Source organism: Suncus etruscus, chromosome 3, assembly GCF_024139225.1.
Source record: "Suncus etruscus isolate mSunEtr1 chromosome 3, mSunEtr1.pri.cur, whole genome shotgun sequence".
NCBI lineage: Eukaryota > Metazoa > Chordata > Mammalia > Eulipotyphla > Soricidae > Suncus > Suncus etruscus.
In genome coordinates, this window is record NC_064850.1 from 163,801,996 (window position 1) to 163,819,449 (window position 17,454).

General features: G+C 38.4%; 1 protein-coding gene and 1 non-coding gene across 3 annotated transcripts in view; both read left to right on the forward strand.

The window, feature by feature from the left end:
* GALNT1 (polypeptide N-acetylgalactosaminyltransferase 1) overlaps positions 1-17,454 on the forward strand; it is an 83,637-nt gene that overhangs the window by 26,652 nt on the left and 39,531 nt on the right. Inside the window, exons 2-3 of one of the 2 annotated variants that reach the window (XM_049769658.1) lie at positions 12,547-12,689; positions 16,694-16,868. In XM_049769658.1, coding sequence (XP_049625615.1) covers positions 12,551-12,689; positions 16,694-16,868 — 314 coding nt within the window. In that variant the 5' untranslated portion in view covers positions 12,547-12,550. Of the gene's footprint in view, positions 1-12,447; positions 12,690-16,693; positions 16,869-17,454 lie in introns of both variants that reach the window. The other variant, XM_049769657.1, reaches the window with a different exon arrangement.
* On the forward strand, positions 14,366-14,473 carry LOC126004707 (U6 spliceosomal RNA). Its single transcript, XR_007493970.1, has one exon. It is a non-coding gene; the product is annotated as a U6 spliceosomal RNA (small nuclear RNA).

The window sequence follows — 17,454 nt, forward strand, 5'->3', positions numbered from 1 at the left end:
ACATATGATCTCCTAAGCACTACCAAGAGTGACCCTAAAGCACACAGACCTAGGAATAGCCCCTGAACACTACTAGATATGGCCCAGCTCCCTTCAAAAAGAGTAGAATGAATAACCATGGTATTTGCTGAACCATGTAAGAAAATTTATTACAGGCAACATAATGGATACATTTTTTGGAATATAGAATTAGAGAAAAAGTATAACTCAGATTTTTCTACTTATAAACTGTTTAGAAATAAGTATATATAGCATTGCTAACGATAATGAAATAAAACTCTGGGAAAGTTAAACCTAAGTTTAGAATAGAGATTCCTTTGAGTAGTCAGTGAAGAGGGGAAAGGAACTTGATAGGCCATATATTCTTACCTTTCAAATAGGGTAGTGAATGAGATATTTTAAAGAAGTCTGTAAAATATTTTATAAGTTATAAAGGGAAATTTCATCAGTATACCAGACATATGTAATTTTTACCTTTAATCTTCACCTATCAACAGGTATTTAAATTATGTCCAAAACCCAATTCAAACTTTCTTACACTGGAAAGGTGATATAATAGGATTTGTGGTTCTTTACAAAAATATTGAAGAGTCAAGATTTGGTCATCATCAGGACTCCTGTGTTTCTCTGCTTGGGTTCATTTTTTTTTTTTTTTTTTTGGTGGTTTTTGGGTCACACCCGGCAGTGCTCAGGGGTTATTCCTGGCTCCAGGCTTAGAAATTGCTCCTGGCAGGCATGGGGGACCATATGGACGCCGGGATTCGAACCGATGACCTCCTGCATGAAAGGCAAATGCCTTACCTCCATGCTATCTCTCAGGCCCCTTTGGGTTCATTTTCTAATAATGCAAATAGACTTTCACTATGAATTTTTGGTATTACTGTAGTCCTAGATGCACTGCCTTCCAGCTCTGAGACTCAAGATATCTAGGGGTGAGTTTCCATGTTTCACCTGGCAGGTTGTTTTGTTATCATTTGGCCAAGGGGCAAGGTCTGTTATAAGAAAAATCCTTTAGGGCAAGGTGCAAAGAGGAAGGGTCAGAATCATGAGTCAGAAAACTTCAGTATTACTTGTGTATTGTTGGTTTATTCCTTAATTGTGAGGCAGTATTTGGTATTTTGACATAGGTTTATGGATACTAAGAGTATTTTGAAATGACTATTAAAACAGTTGATTATGTCTGAGGCATAATATTCATAAAATATACTAAGATATTATTTCTTAAAATTTTTTTAAAAATTATTTAAAAAGTAAGTAAAACTTCACAGGGCCAGATCACAACAGCTAAGGCATTTGTCTTGCACATGGCTGACCCAGGTTCCTGGCATCCCATGTGATCCCCTGAGCAACCAGTAGGAATGTCTCCTGAGCACAGAACCTAAATACTGCTGGGTGTGGCCCACAAACAAAAAAAAAAAAGTTAAATTTCAGTATGAAGCTTATTTATCCTACCTCTTTCTAGTCATACATTTCTTCTCCCCTTCCTCCAGGAACATTTTTGAGTCAAATAAATATTACAAACTTACTTATCTGTTACCTACTTTAAATCATTGAGTCATCATTGAACTTAGTGTGATAGAAGTTAACTAACTCAGTGACCAGTGTGCTGAGGATTTATAGATGATTTTGGACCTTTACCTTCATGTTAAACAAGCTCTTAACACTGAGCATTTAGTGCTTTTATGGGGGGAGGGGGCCCCACACCCAGTGATACTCACGGGTCATTCCTGGAGATGTCGGGATCCTGTGGGATGCCAGAAATTGAACCTTATTTGTCTGTAGGCAAGGCAAGCACCCACCTGCTGTATTATTCTCTGGGATCCAAGAGTTTATTGCTTTATAATTAGGAAAAATATATGCCTGTGGCCAAAAGTTTATTGCTGTCATTGTCAGATAATGCCTATTATTTGAGTTATTAAAGATAGCAAGGTAGGGAGATGGAGCGATAGCTCAGTGATAGGGCATTTGCCTTGCACGTGGCTGGCCCAGGGCTGACCTTGGTTCAATCCCTGGTGTCCCATATGGTCTCCCAAGCTAGGAGCGATTTCTGAGTGCATAGCCCAGTGTAACCACTGAGCATCACTGGGTGTGGCCCCCCAAACAAAAACAAAACAAAAGATAGCAAGGTCGTCATAATTATATGAAATTACAAGAAAAACAAACCAAAAGTATTTTAAGAAATTAAATCAGTTTATCATCTTAGAAGCATTTCAGGGGTTGGAAGGTGATTAGGTGATTTTATGTGTGAGATCATAAGGTAAAGCCCCAGGGCTACCTGTATGCAGCTTGGTGATCCTGAAAACTCAGCTAATTGGAATTCCCTCTGAGAAAGGACCAGGAAGATCGCTCAGCGACTTAAAATGCACCAAGGACGTGTTGAGGCAGTGAGCTTAGTAATCCCAGATGGGAAGAAAGAATAAAAGTCCCCAGTGAAGAATATTCCATTCAGGAAGCAGAATAGAGTGGCCTAAATGGAAACACTTTAGCCAATAGATGTTATAAGACTCTTTACTATAAGTATTGAAAAGTGATAAGTTTAGAGATTTCTACAATCTTTAAACTTGGGATATAGTACGTGGGAAAATAAAGAGATAACTTTTTTTTTAATTTATTTAAACACCTTAATTACATACATGATTGTGTTTGGGTTTCAGTCATGTAAAGAACACCACCCATCACCAGTGCAACATTCCCATCACCAATGTCCCAAGTCTCCCTTCGCCCCACCCGACCCCTGCCTGTACTCTAGACAGGCTCTCCATTTTCCTCATACATTCTCATTATTAGCACAGTTCAAAATGTAGTTATTTCCCTAACTAAACTCATCACTCTTTGTGATGAGCTTCCTGAGGTGAGCTGGAACTTCCAGCTCTTTTCTCTTTTGTGTCTGAAAATTATTATAACAAGGGTGTCTTTCAATTTTCTTAAAACCCATAGATGAGTGAGACCATTCTGCGTTTTTCTCTCTCTCTCTGACTTATTTCACTCAGCATAATAGATTCCGTGTACATCCATGTATAGGAAAATTTCATGACTTCATCTCTCCTGACAGCTGCATAATATTCCATTGTGTATATGTACCACAGTTTCTTTAGCCATTTGTCTGTTGAAGGGCATCTTGGTTGTTTCCAGAGTCTTGCTATGGTAAATAGTGCTGCAATGAATATAGGTGTAAGGAAGGGGTTTTTGTATTGTATTTTTGTGTTCCTAGGGTATATTCCTAGGAGTGGTATAGCTGGATCGTATGGGAGCTCGATTTCCAGTTTTTGGAGGAATCTCCATATCGCTTTCCATAAAGGTTGAACTAGACGGCATTCCCACCAGCAGTGGATAAGAGTTCCTTTCTCTCCACATCCCCGCCAACACTGTTTGTTCTCATTCTTTGTGATGTGTGCCATTCTCTGGGGTGTGAGGTGGTATCTCATCGTTGTTTTGATTTGCATCTCCCTGATGATTAGTGATGTGGAACATTTTTTCATGTGTCTTTTGGCCATGTGTATTTCTTCTTTGTCAAAGTGTCTGTTCATTTCTTCTCCCCATTTTTTGATGGGGTTAGATGTTTTTTTCTTGTAAAGTTCTGTCAGTGCCTTGTATATTTTGGAGATTATCCCCTTATCTGATGGGTATTGGGTGAATAGTTTCTCCCACTCAGTGGGGGGCTCTTGTATCCTGGGCACTATTTCCTTTGAGGTGCAGAAGCTTCTCAGCTTAATATATTCCCATCTGTTAATCTCTGCTTTCACTTGCTTGGAGAGTGCAGTTTCCTCCTTGAAGATGCCTGTAATGTCCTGGAGTGTTTTGCCTATGTGCTGTTCTATATATCTTATGGTTTTGGGGCTGATATCGAGGTCTTTAATCCATTTGGATTTTACCTTTGTACATGATGATAGCTGGGGGTCTAAGTTCAATTTTTTGCAAGTGGCTATCCAATTGTGCCAACACCACTTGTTGAAGAGGCTTTCCCTGCTCCATTTAGGATTTCCTGCTCCTTTATCAAAAATTAGGTGGTTGTATGTCTGGGGAACATTTTCTGAGTATTCAAGCCTATTCCACTGATCTGAGGACCTATCCTTATTCCAATACCATGCTGTTTTGATAACTGTTGCTTTGTATTACAGTTTAAAGTTGGGGAAAGTAATTCCTCCCATATTCTTTTTCCCAATGATTGCTTTAGCTATTCGAGGGTGTTTATTGTTCCAAATGAATTTCAAAAGTGTCTGATCCACTTCTTTGAAGAATGTCATGGGTATCTTTAGAGGGATGGCATTAAATCTGTATAATGCCTTGGGGAGTATTGCCATTTTGATGATGTTAATCCTGCCAATCCATGACCAGGGTATGCATTTCCATTTCCGTGTGTCCTCTCTTATTTCTTGGAGCAGAGTTTTATAGTTTTCTTTGTATAGGTCCTTCACATATTTAGTCAAGTTGATTCCAAGATATTTGAGTTTGTGTGGCACTATTGTGAATGGGGTTGTTTTCTTAATGTCCATTTCATCCTTATTACTATTGGTGTATAGAAAGGCCATTGATTTTTGTGTGTTAATTTTGTAGCCTGCCACCTTGCTATATGAGTCTATTGTTTCTAGAAGCTTTTTGATAGAGTCTTTAGGGTTTTCTAAGTAGAGTATCATGTCATCTGCAAACAGTGAGAGCTTGACTTCTTCCTTTCCTATCTGGATTCCCTTGATATCCTTTTCTTGCCTAATCGCTATAGCAAGTACTTCCAGTGCTATGTTGAATAGGAGTGGTGAGAGAGGACAGCCTTGTCTTGTGCCAGAATTTAGAGGGAAGGCTTTTAGTTTTTCTCCATTGAGGATAATATTTGCCACTGGCTTGTGGTAGATGGCCTTCACTATATTGAGAAAGGTTCCCTCCATTCCCATCTTGCTGAGAGTTTTGATCAAGAATGGGTGTTGGACCTTATCAAATGCTTTCTCTGCATCTATTGATATGATCATGTGGTTTTTATTTTTCTTGTTATTGATGTTGTGTATTATGTTGATAGATTTACGGATGTTAAACCAGCCTTGCATTCCTGGGATGAAACCTACTTGATCGTAGTGGATGATCTTTTTAACGAGGCATTGAATCCTATTTGCCAGGATTTTGTTGAGGATCTTTGCATCTGCATTCATCAGGGATATTGGTCTGTAATTTTCATTTTTGGTAGCGTCTCTGTCTGGTTTAGGTATCAAGGTGATGTTGGCTTCATAAAAGCTATTTGGAAGTGTTTCTGTTTGTTCAATTTCATGAAAGAGTCTTGCCAAGATTGGCAGTAGTTCCTCTTGGAAAGTTTGATAGGATTCATTAGTGAATCCATCTGGACCTGGGCTTTTGTTTTTCGGCAGACATTTGATTACTGTTTTAATTTCATCAATTGTGATGGGGGTGTTTAGATATGCTACATCCTCTTCCTTCAACCGTGGAAGATTATAAGAGTCCAAGAATTTATCCATTTCTTCCAGGTTCTCATTTTTAGTGGCGTAGAGTTTTTCAAAGTAGTTTCTGATTACCCTTTGAATCTCTGTCATATCAGTAGTGATCTCTTCTTTTTCATTTCTGATACGAGTTATCAAGTTTCTCTCTCTCTCTTTGTTAGTTTTGCCAGTGGTCTATCAATCTTGTTTATTTTTTCAAAGAACCAACTTCTGCTTTCGTTGATCTCTCGGATTGTTTTTTGAGTTTCCACTTCATTGATTTCTGCTCTCAGCTTTGTTATTTCCTTCTGTCTTCCTATTCTTGGGTCCTTTTGTTGAGCATTTTCTAGTTCTATTAGCTGTGTCATTAAGCTACTCAGGTAAGCTCCTTCTTCCTTCCTGATGTGTGCTTGCAAAGCTATAAATTTTCCTCTCAGTACTGCTTTTGCTGTGTCCCATAAGTTCTGATAGTTTGTGTCTTTATTGTCATTTGTTTCCAGGAACCTTTTTATTTCCTCCTTGATTTCATCTCGGACCCACTGGTTATTGAGCATGAGGCTGTTTAACTTCCAGGTGTTAAAGTGTTTCTTCTGAGTCCCTTTGGAGTTCACAAATAATTTCAGAGCCTTGTGGTCAGCGAAGGTAGTCTGCAAAATTTCTGTCCTCTTGATCTTATGGAGATATGTTTTATGTGCCAGCATATAGTCTATCCTGGAGAATGTCCCATGTACATTGGAGAAGAATGTGTATCCAGGTTTCTGGGGATGGAGTGTCCTATATATATCCACTAGGCCTCTTTCTTCCATTTCTTTCCTCAGGTCTAGTATATTCTTGTTGGGTTTCAGTCTGGTTGACCTATCCAGTGTTGACAAAGCCGTGTTAAGGTCCCCCACAATTATTGTGTTGTTGTTGATATTATTTTTCAGATTTGTCAACAGTTGTATTAAATATTTTGCTGGCCCCTCATTCGGTGCATATATGTTTAGGAGAGTGAATTTTTCCTGCTCTACGTGCCCCTTGATTAATATAAAATGTCCATCTTTGTCCCTTACAACCTTCCTGAGTATAAAGTTTGCATTATCTGATATTAGTATGGCCACTCCAGCTTTTTTATGGGTGTTGTTTGCTTGGATAATTTTTCTCCAGCCTTTTATTTTGAGTCTATGTTTGTTCTGACTATTCAAGTGCGTTTCTTGTAGGCAGCAGAAGGTTGGATTGAGTTTTTTGATCCATTTAGCCACTCTGTGTCTCTTAACTGGTGCATTTAGTCCATTGACGTTGAGAGAAAGAATTGTCCTGGGATTTAACGCCATCTTTATTTCAAAATTTGGTGTGTCTTTTGGGTAGTCTTGTCTTAGATTAGGTCTTTCAGTTTTTCTCTTAAGACTGGTTTTGTGTCTGTGAAGTTTCTGAGCTGTTTTTTGTCTGTGAAACCATGTATTCTTCCGTCAAACCGGAAAGTGAGTTTTGCTGGGTATAGTATTCTGGGTGAAGCATTCATTTCATTCAGTCTTGTCACAATATCCCACCACTGTTTTCTGGCATTGAGTGTTTCTGGTGACAGGTCTGCTGTAAATCTCAGGGAAGCTTGCTTGAACGTGATTTCCCCTTTTGATCTTGCTGTTTTCAGAATTCTGTCTCTATCTGTGGGATTTGTCATTGTGACTAGGATGTGTCTTGGGGTGTTTTTTCTGGGGTCTCTTTTGGTTGGTACTCTTCGGGCATGCAGCATTTGATCACATATATTCTTTAGCTCTGGAAGTTTCTCTTTAATGATGTTCTTGACCGTTGATTCTTCCTGGAAATTTTCTTCCTGGGTCTCTGGGACTCCAATGATTCTTAAGTTGTTTCTGTTGATCTTATCATAGACTTCTATTTTCATCTGTTCCCATTCTTTGACTAATTTTTCCATTGTCTGCTCATTTGCTTTAAGTTTTTTGTCCAATCTCTCCTGCTGTATGGAATTGTTATGTATCTCATCTTCCACAGCACCAAGTCTATTCTCAGCTTCTGATACCCTGTCCCAGAGCTTATCCATTTTGTCATTCACTCGTTTACTGACTTTTTCAGTCCTGTTAGTTGACATGTTATTTCAGTTTGGAGTTTTGTGATTTCTGTCTTTATATTTTCTTGGTTCTTATTAGTGTTCTGTTCAACTCGATCCATGGTTTTTTGGAGTCCGTTGAGCATCTTCCATATTGCTAGTCTAAAGTCCTTATCTGAGAGGTTGGTTAGTTGGTTGGTCATTATCTGGTCCTCAGAATTGTCATCTTCATTGTCTATGTCTGATGCTGGCCTGCGTTGTTTCCCCATTGTCACACTTGTATTGTGGGTTTTTCTACGTGTTGTGGTGGTATTCATTGTCTATATGATGCAGGCAGCACACTCCTCTGGCTCCTCCCTTTCTGGATGGGCTGACTTGCCTCTAAGGGAGGGGAGTCCTCCGTGGATGAAGCCTCACACTGGGTCAAATCTTAGGCCCGAGCATGCAACAGAGAAGACAGTCCGGAGAGAAATGTTTGCTTCTGTGATATAGCGCCGTTCTTAGTGTGATTTTTCCTTCTTGTTGCAATGGAGTTCTTTCCTTAGAAAGAGTGCACGGTAGCAAAGCGGAGCGGCCGTGCTCCGCTGGAGCCTCTTTTTGCCCCACTCGCAAGAGTTTCACGCAAGAGGACAGTAGACAGACATAGACAGGTCACACTCACAGTTTTTCACAGTTGGGCCCCACTGGGCCGGTGTACTTTCGCGGATTTTCCCCACCTGGTGTCACACACAGGGAGCCGGCTTTTGCAAAGCTTAGCCGGTTTTCATGCTCTGTAGTCCCTCCCTGAAAATGGCGTCTGGGCGAGCGAGGTTTCTGGAGCCTCTTTTTGCCCCACTCGCAAGAGTTTCACGCAAGAGGACAGTAGACAGACATAGACAGGTCACACTCACAGTTTTTCACAGTTGGGCCCCACTGGGCCGGTGTACTTTTGCGGATTTTCCCCGCTTGGTGTCACACACAGGGAGCTGGCTTTTGCAAAGCTTAGCCGGTTTTATAAAGAGATAACTTAAGTGTGCAAAGAATGTGAACATTGCTTTATACAGGATCTGATTGAACTAATTTTAAATGCTCAAAATGAAGAGCTGGAGATAAGAGTACCCAATAAGTACTCTGAATGAGAATATAGTAATACCTGAAAATCAGTTTATTTTTTGGTTAGTGAATGAATCTTCTGAATGTTAAATAGCTAGATAATTTAAAGACAGTGGCAGAACTATTGACCCAGATATAAAAACCGAAGGCTATAAAATTGAAACCTAAGGGGTGATACTTAGTATTAGGCTAAAATAACTACTTCATTCATAATGGTAGCCTAAGTTATTATTTATATACAATGTACAGTTTTTCTTTTGGGACCACACCCAGTGACGCTCAAGGATTGCTCCTGGCTATGCGCTCAGAAATCGTCCCTGGCTTGGGGGACCATATGGGCCCGGAGATCAAACCAAGGTCCATCCTAGGTTAGCACGTCAAGGCAAACGTCATACTGCTTGCGCCACTCCTCCGGCCCCTGTATAGGTTTTTTTGGGCCGTACCAGAGTGCTCAAGGGTTCTGGTGGAGTTTAGAGGACCATATGCAATGCTGGGAGGCAAATTGGGTGGGCCGCATGCAAAGCAAGTAAGTGCCTTGATCTCAGCTCTCTGGCCCTCACAATTTACTTTTGGTAGTGGTATAAGGTAGGATCTAAAAAAAATTTTTTTGCCATATGGAAAACCATTTGCCCTGGACCCATTTTTTACATTTGACCTTTAGTATCTCTTTTCTACCTATGTGTTGGTTTTTTTCTGGATACTACACGGTTTTCAGTGCTTTAGATAAATAATTATAGATTTTATTTATTGAATAGAATAGATTTGGGGCCTGGAGAGATAGCACAGCGGCGTTTGCCTTGCAAACAGCCGATCCAGGACCAAAGGTGGTTGGTTCGAATCCCGGTGTCCCATATGGTCCCCCGTGCCTGCCAGGAGCTATTTCTGAGCAGACAGCCAGGAGTAACCCCTGAGCACCGCCGGGTGTGGCCCAAAAACCAAAAACCAAAAAAAAAAAAAAAAAAAAGAATAGATTTTCAGGCCACACTCACCTTGAGCTCAGGGTTCACTCCTGGCTCTACTCTGAGTAATTGCTCCTGGTAGGACTTGAGGGGCCATATAGATTATGTTCCCTCAAGAACTTGAGGGACCTGCGTTGGATACATGCAAGGCAAGCACCTTACCTGCTATTTGTGTTCTCTGAAAATTACCTCCCTCCTTTAACATGTCAGCCATGTGCTCTTTTTATATCTTTCAATAAAGCTTGATAATTTGCTCTAGGTCTTGTACGACCTATATGCTAAACTTAATCCTGAATACTTTAGAAACTTTATAGCTATTTTGAATATGATTTACATTATTTAATATACTCCTAGTATATATAGGAGCATGGTTGATGCTGTGTGTTATCTTATTCAGTAACCCGGATTAAATAATGATTTTGTTCTTAAGATTTATCTGCTGTTTATTTTAGAATTTCTGTGTAGAAATCATGCTATCTGCAGATGATAATTTTGTACCTTTTAGCCTTTATTTCTTTTCTTGTTTTATTGCTTAGCTATTCAGTACAGTGTCAAATTGAAGCCAGAATCTTAACTCATCTTATTTATAGTGTTGTTAAAATGCTCCAGACGTTCCAGAATTGTACTGGAGAGAGTGCAAAGGCTGGAGCACATACTTTACACGCAAAGTCCTGGATTCAGCCTGTTGCACCATATGGCCCTCTTTCTGCACCACCAGATTCAGCCCCCCTTATTTTCATTGCTAAATATGCTTACTATAGATGAAAACATTTCATTTAAAGTTCAAGTTTGCTGTTGAAGTTCTCTATTGATAAGTAATAATTTACTATGAAACTTAATGGCTTTGCCACCTAATGTTCAGAAACCAAAGAAGTAACAGAATGATTAGTTAGCAACAAGAGCTTACCAGAACTTCTGACAATGGCTTTATGACTTTATTGGAGATACACCACCTTTTTTTCATCTCACAGTGACTTCTCAGTGATGGCTTCTCCCCAAGATAGAACATTTGCTACTCACTCCTCAAAGTACTTGTTTTTCTCTTGAGTTGTAGCGCTCTAGGGACACAGCTCTTGTATACCTGCCTTCAAATCAGTTACCACAATTAAAATCCCAATTTTTGTGGCTGTTTGACTAAAGCTGCTTTTCCTGAACCTAATTCATTAAGAGCAAAAACGATTTTATTTTATTTTATATTCTCTATATTTGCCATATTCCCAGGATATAAGTATGTATTGAATGAATAGGTAACTGAATCAGAACCTTTGTTTATATTTTTGATTGAAAATACAGCAGGTGGAATATATAGTTATTAAATAAAATAACCTAGGCCCTCCTTACTAAGTTAGAGGAAAACTATTCATTTTTTTAAAGCTGTTTAGGTTTGGTGAGTCAGAAATTCCAGCCACAAATGAAATAAAAGTCTTATATCTTGTGTCTCTTCATGGTCAACTAGCTGGACAGCAGTCTTAGTGCTTCAAGGGAGAGGGAGTGCCTTTAGGAGAGGGGAGTGCATGCCATAATATGCACCATAGTCTAAAGCTTTAGCTACAAGAGAATAGAATGCTACTCAATTCAACTTTTTCTGCTCAACAGTAGTTGTCATCTTGGGCTTGGAGTTTCTGGAGAGCCTTGGAAGGAAATATGGGTTAGGAGAGAATTAAAATACTATTTTGAAGCTTGACAGCATCTCTGTTCTCACTGCATAGTCAGCAGCTATTGGTTTGATGAAAGGTGGGATAAAAGGAAGAGATCAAGGCTATACAGAGATGGCAGAAACAATACAAGTACACCTAATATTCTGGGCTGTCTCTTCATATTACTATCTGGTAGCCTGGTGAAGTGAGCAAGAACTATTTTATATCATATTATACTTTTCTTCTGCCATTTCCCCCTTTTTGGTATTTGTCACAGTACGGGAGAGGGGGAATGTCACACATTTAGTAGCAGTACCTTTACACGTATTGAACATTGCACTTTTTCATTATGATTCTCATATACAATTGGCTATACAATTGCATGTTGTGCTGTGTCAAGGAGATCCTACACAGAAGAGCTGCCAAAGAAACAAAAACAAAAAAGAGCTGCCCAGTGGAGATCAAATATTTAGAAGGCAGGTCTTCTGGCCACTGTCCTAAACTCTGGGCCTGTTTATTTATATGCAGGTTTCTGTTTTGTTTGGGGGCTACATCTGGTACACCTGACAGTACTTCTGACTTTGCTCAGGAGCCACTTCTGGCGGGCTTGGGGAATCATATCAGATGCCAGGGATTGAACCAGGTTGGCAGATTGCAAGACAATTGCCCTACTCTTTGTACTAATGTGCTAGCTTCTGTTTTTTTCTTTGTTTCCTGTTTTTTGTTTTGGGGCCACACCTGGTGGCGCTCAGGGGTTACTCCTGGATCTATGCTCGGAAATCCCTCCAGGCAGGATCAGGGAACCAAAATGGATACCAGGGGTCAAACCCGGGTCGGCCGCATGTAAGACAAACACCCTAACCAGTGTGCTATCACTCGTTCCTCAGTCCCTGGTTTTACGTATGTTTGAAATAATTTTTCTATGCCTGATTTATAAGTTTATTCTTAATGGTATATTATAGTTGTATATTAACTTATTAATTCTTTTTTTTTTTTTTTTGGTTTTTGATTTTTTGGCCACACCCGGCGATCTCAGGGGTTACTCCTGGCTGTCTGCTCAGAAATAGCTTCTGGCAGGCACGGGGGACCATATGGGACACCGGGATTTGAACCAACCACCTTTGGTCCTGGATCGGCTACTTGCAAGGCAAACGCCGCTGTGCTATCTCTCCGGGCCCAACTTATTAATTCTTAGAATTAATATATAATTATTTAATGTAATGGATATATTTCTTTTCCTGGGTGTATTAATAGCTAGGTTCTGGGTTTTTTAATTCAATTTTTTCTTTTTCTAGGTAATAAACGTGATTTCTGATGAAACCAGATTGGAATGATTTTCATGATCCCTGTAAATTTATATATATATATTTTAAAATTTTGCATTTGACTTAAAGTGCCATGAGAAAATTTGCATATTGCAAGGTGGTCCTAGCCACCTCCTTGATTTGGGTACTCTTGGATATGTTCCTGCTGCTCTACTTCAGTGAATGCAACAAATGTGATGAAAAAAAGGAACGAGGACTTCCTGCTGGGGACGGTGAGTGATATTTCATAATGCACCTGTTCTAACCAGTTTCTTACTCTTTTACTAATTTACTTTGAATGTTTTCACTATTTGAATTGTAATGCCTGGTTTTTCATATTTGATTATTATGTCTACAATAATCTTATGGTGAATTCTTCCAACAGTTTCAGTACTGGGGGCAGGGTGGGGCTTGGGGAGGGCAAGAAGATAGCTATAAAATACGGAACATGGTTTACATGCGCAAGGACCTGAGTTGAATCCCTGGCACTGCTGGGCCAAGTATCACTGGGGAGTGGCTCCAGCTCATACTCACACCCTCTTTTCTACATATAAAAAATACAAAAATTATGATATATATGTTATATGTTAAATTAAGTTCCCTGCGAGTACAGAAATTTAATACCATAATGCAGAGGGAAGTGTTGAAATTTCACTATTAGATAGCAAAAGAGGTTTCTTTTGTCTTCCTGCATGTATCATAAGGGAAATGTCATTCAAGAGTGTTGTAATCTGGAAAGTTCTTTTTATTAATGTTGTAGATAGTTCCACTTAGCACTTTTTGGGAATGGCTTTTGAAAAAAAAAATCAGGATATAAAATAAGGGACTGCAAGTGAAATCAGAATGCTATAATATATAAGGTATAAAAAGGAAAGGAAACCAAGAAATGAAGGAACAAGATCTGAACTAACATTTTTTGGTAGCAGACGTTTAGAAAAATCAGTTTTAAACTCAGGGTGTTTCAATCAAAAAACAAATTCCAATTTTTATTTTTTAAACATAATGAAATTACTTAGCATCAGTTATTCAGCTATTCAGTTATTCAGCTTTTCTTAGTTCTAAAAGTTTTATAATTAGTAAAATACCTTGCTATACAACTTTTTTGCCTTTTAGGAATTATATGTCAGATTACTTTTAACATATTTTATTAGGTAAATAGACATACTTTTATAATGGCAGAATGTAATCTCCTAAAATTTATAATTTCCAAACTATTTATTTTGGTGAATATACTTATTTACTGTCATTTTGATAATGAAATTTTGTGGTTTTTTTTTTTCAGGAAATTTTTCTAAAATTAGGCTAAACTAAACTCAAGTAAATATACTGACTCCTTATCTTATGAGTTCCACTTTCACTATAAAATTTATAGGTTGTGTTTGAATAAAAATATATATATTTGTTGATTGGCCTAGTTTACTCAGTGACCCTTGCTTTTTTTGTAACTTTGAAGGGTTATAAAAATGTTGCCTCCTTATATGTTAGAGCAGTAGAACCATTCTCATGATCACTCTAAGCTTTGTCTTAGAATGTTTGGTGTTGTTAAAATAAGGAAAAACATTTTGGAATAGGCAAAATTAGTGAAGAAAATTGTGTAATAAAATCAGCTGGAAAAAATAATGTTTAGACTTCTAGTAATAATTTTCCTGAAGAGGGTATAATATAATTTCACCTTTATTTTTTTATTTTGTTTTTTTTTGGGGGGGGGGTACACCAGGTGACACTCTGGGGTTACTCCTGGCTATGCGCTCAGAAATCACTCCTGGCTTGGGGGACCACATGGGATGCGGGAGAAATCGAACCATGTCCATCGTAGGTTAGCCCCGTGCCAGGCAAACACCTTACCGCTGTGCCACCACTTCAGCCCCTAATTTTACCTTTTAATCTTACTTCCAAGTTAGAATACAAAGTGCTCGCTTCAGCAGCACATATAGTAAAATTGGAACAATACAGAGAAGATTAGCATGGCTCCTGCTCAAGGATGACACCCAAGATAGAATACAAATCAGAAATGTGTAATACTTATTAAGTACATTTAAAAGTATGTTGAGGGGTTTATTTATTTTAATTTTAGTTGTCAGCATTAAGAGTAAGCCTGTAGGGGGCTGGAGAGATAGCACAGGGGTGTTTGCCTTGCAAGCAGCCGGTGCAGGACCTAAGGTGGTTGGTTTGAATCCCAGTGTCTCATATGGTCCCCCATTCCTGCCAGGAGCTATTTCTGAGCAGATAGCCAGGAGTAACCCCTGAGCACGGCTGGGTGTGTCCCAAAAACAAAAAACAACAACAAAAAAAAGAGTAAGCCTGTAGTTTTCTCAGTACATTTTTAAAAACAAACACATTACTTCTGTATATTGTCATGTATGTGGAACCTAACAGAAATATTTAATAAATTACATTTGTTCTCACATAAAACTTTGGAATAACACCTTTTATTTTGTTGGACAACTTGATTGGATTCTTAGAAGTTACCTCCATGTAATGATTTAATGCTAAAATGAGGGTTAGCGTGTTTGCCTTGCTGTCAGCCTATCCACGCTGAATCCTGGCATGCCATGTTCTTCCCTAAACTCCACTAGCAATGGCCCTAAAAACCACAACAGCAACAAAAAAAATTTTTTATGTCAGAAGGAAATTTTTTTCAGTTTAGAAAATAGGTAAACCCAATTTTATTTGCTTCAGGGAAACAAAAATTTCACCAAACTTGCTTTTTATTAAAATAAGACTGTTAAGTAGAATACAGAGGAAGGTAATGCTTACATCTTCGTTACCTTTAATATTGTGAGTGCCTTGGTTTAAGGACTTATTCACTAACTATGTGCATTTCTCCTAACTTCCTTGTCAAAGATAATTAGTAGTCCATTTTTTTTTTCTTCACACTGTTACAATTTCAAAATTGAAGTAGTAGAGTCTGTAGGTCATGTTGTAGTTACATAATTTTATCACCCTCTCCAAGGCCCTCATCTTCCTTTCATTGTTGTTGCTGAAATTACTGGAGATTTATTTGCACACATGCCTGACCCTGGTCCTTGAACATTTTTTGGTTGCGCTTGCCAGGGAGTTTATATCTGGTTGTGGTGTTTGCACACTTGGCCATAGGAATTGGGATGAGGAGTTCAACTCTTAGTTCTGGTGCTTATGCACAGTTAGCTGGGTGGTTTGCATACTTTACTTAGTCTCAACGCTTATTTAGTGTTGAAAATGGAAAAACTTTCACAGTCTTGAATTAAATTTAAATTACTATATAGTGTGCATCTTTCTTTCTCAAGAGAACCACACTTGAGCATCTAGACCTAGATCCTTAACTGAGTGTCATATTGACTAGAAGAGGACAAGATGTAGGAACTTTACTTTTTTGTTTATAATTGAAATTTCTGCCCTCAAACTCTACACTTTTTTGCCTGATTTTTTTTTTTTTAAGATGTTAAGGCTAGAATTTAGACTTGAGTTTGTAGTGATGGAATAAGAGTTTTAAATTTCTGGTTTGGGGGCCGGAGTGGTAGCGCATTAGTGTAGGGCATTTGCCTTACACACGACTGATCCAGGGTGGACCTGGGTTCGATTCCCAGTGTCCAGTATGATCCCCCAAAGCCAGGAGCAATTTCTGAGCGCACAGCCAGGAGTAATCCCTTAGCGTCACTGGGTGTGGTCCAAAAATAAATAAATAAATTTCTGGTTTGACAGTCTCTTATAAACAATCATTTTTATACTTAATAGTATTTATAGTAATAAGTTACTCAGTCCTTCATATTTCCTACTACATTTTCAAAATTTACAAGTTAAAAATAATTTAAAAACGAACGTCTCATTTAAAAAAAACCATTTTAAAACCCATCATCTAACTTCAGCAACAGTAAACTTGAGGTGAAATTTATAATCTGGATACCTTCTCACCACCTCCCTTTTTGGTTACCATTAAAGAAGAAATTGGGAGGAGTAAAGGCACCAAAATAAGAACACATGAAACACATTGGAATGAAATACTGAGTCGCTATTTAAGGATGCTCAGATAGGTAAGAGCTGTAGTGTCTAGAAGACTGGTTTAGAACTGTATTTGGGTGAGTGATTTGGTCTTGTGTCAGGACCTGGGTGGGGCAAGGTAGCTCTAGAAGAGCTGTAAACTGGGAGAAGATGGGTTAATTAAAAATAACTGACTGCTGAGGGTATGGGTAAGAGTTAAATGTTACTAAACAGTCATGAATCAACAACTATAAAATTAATGTTTCTTTCTTATTCTTAGTTCAAGAGCCTGTACAAAAGCCTCATGAAGGTCCTGGAGAAATGGGAAAACCAGTCGTCATTCCTAAGGAGGATCAAGAAAAGATGAAAGAGATGTTTAAAATCAATCAGTTCAATTTAATGGCAAGTGAAATGATTGCACTCAACAGATCTTTACCAGATGTTAGGTTAGAAGGGTAAGTACTACAGTGGTCCTGACAGTTATTTTTTAATTTCTAAACTTTTATTCATAATGATTTATTCTCTCTATATAATACTGTGCTAATGAGTTTAGTAAATTTTATTCATTATATAGTCAAGAGGCAACCAATACAAAGAAGTGGTTTAAAGTAGATATATTGCCAGGATTCTCTAGCCACCTTTATACAGATCTCTTACAACCTTTACTCTCCACTCAACAAACTGAGTCTGTTATCAGTCGCCATTGTTTATCCCTTACTATGCTTTTTCATACTCCAAGCATAAAAGAGATTATTTTGAATTTGTCTTGCTTTCTTTGACTCAATTCATTAGACATGAAACCCTCCAGCTCCAGCTACATAGCAGCAATTGATAGGATTTTATCTTTTCTTAGGCAGAATAGTATTTTTATTTGCATAGCACAATTTCTTTATCCACTAATTTGTTCTTGGGTACTTGAGTTGTTTCCATATCTTGGCTATTGTGAATAGTCCTGCAATGAGTATTGGAATGCAGTTATCTTTTCAAATTAATATTTCTGTGCTCTTGGGGTAGCTGCCATGTGCAGTCTCCATATGGTTT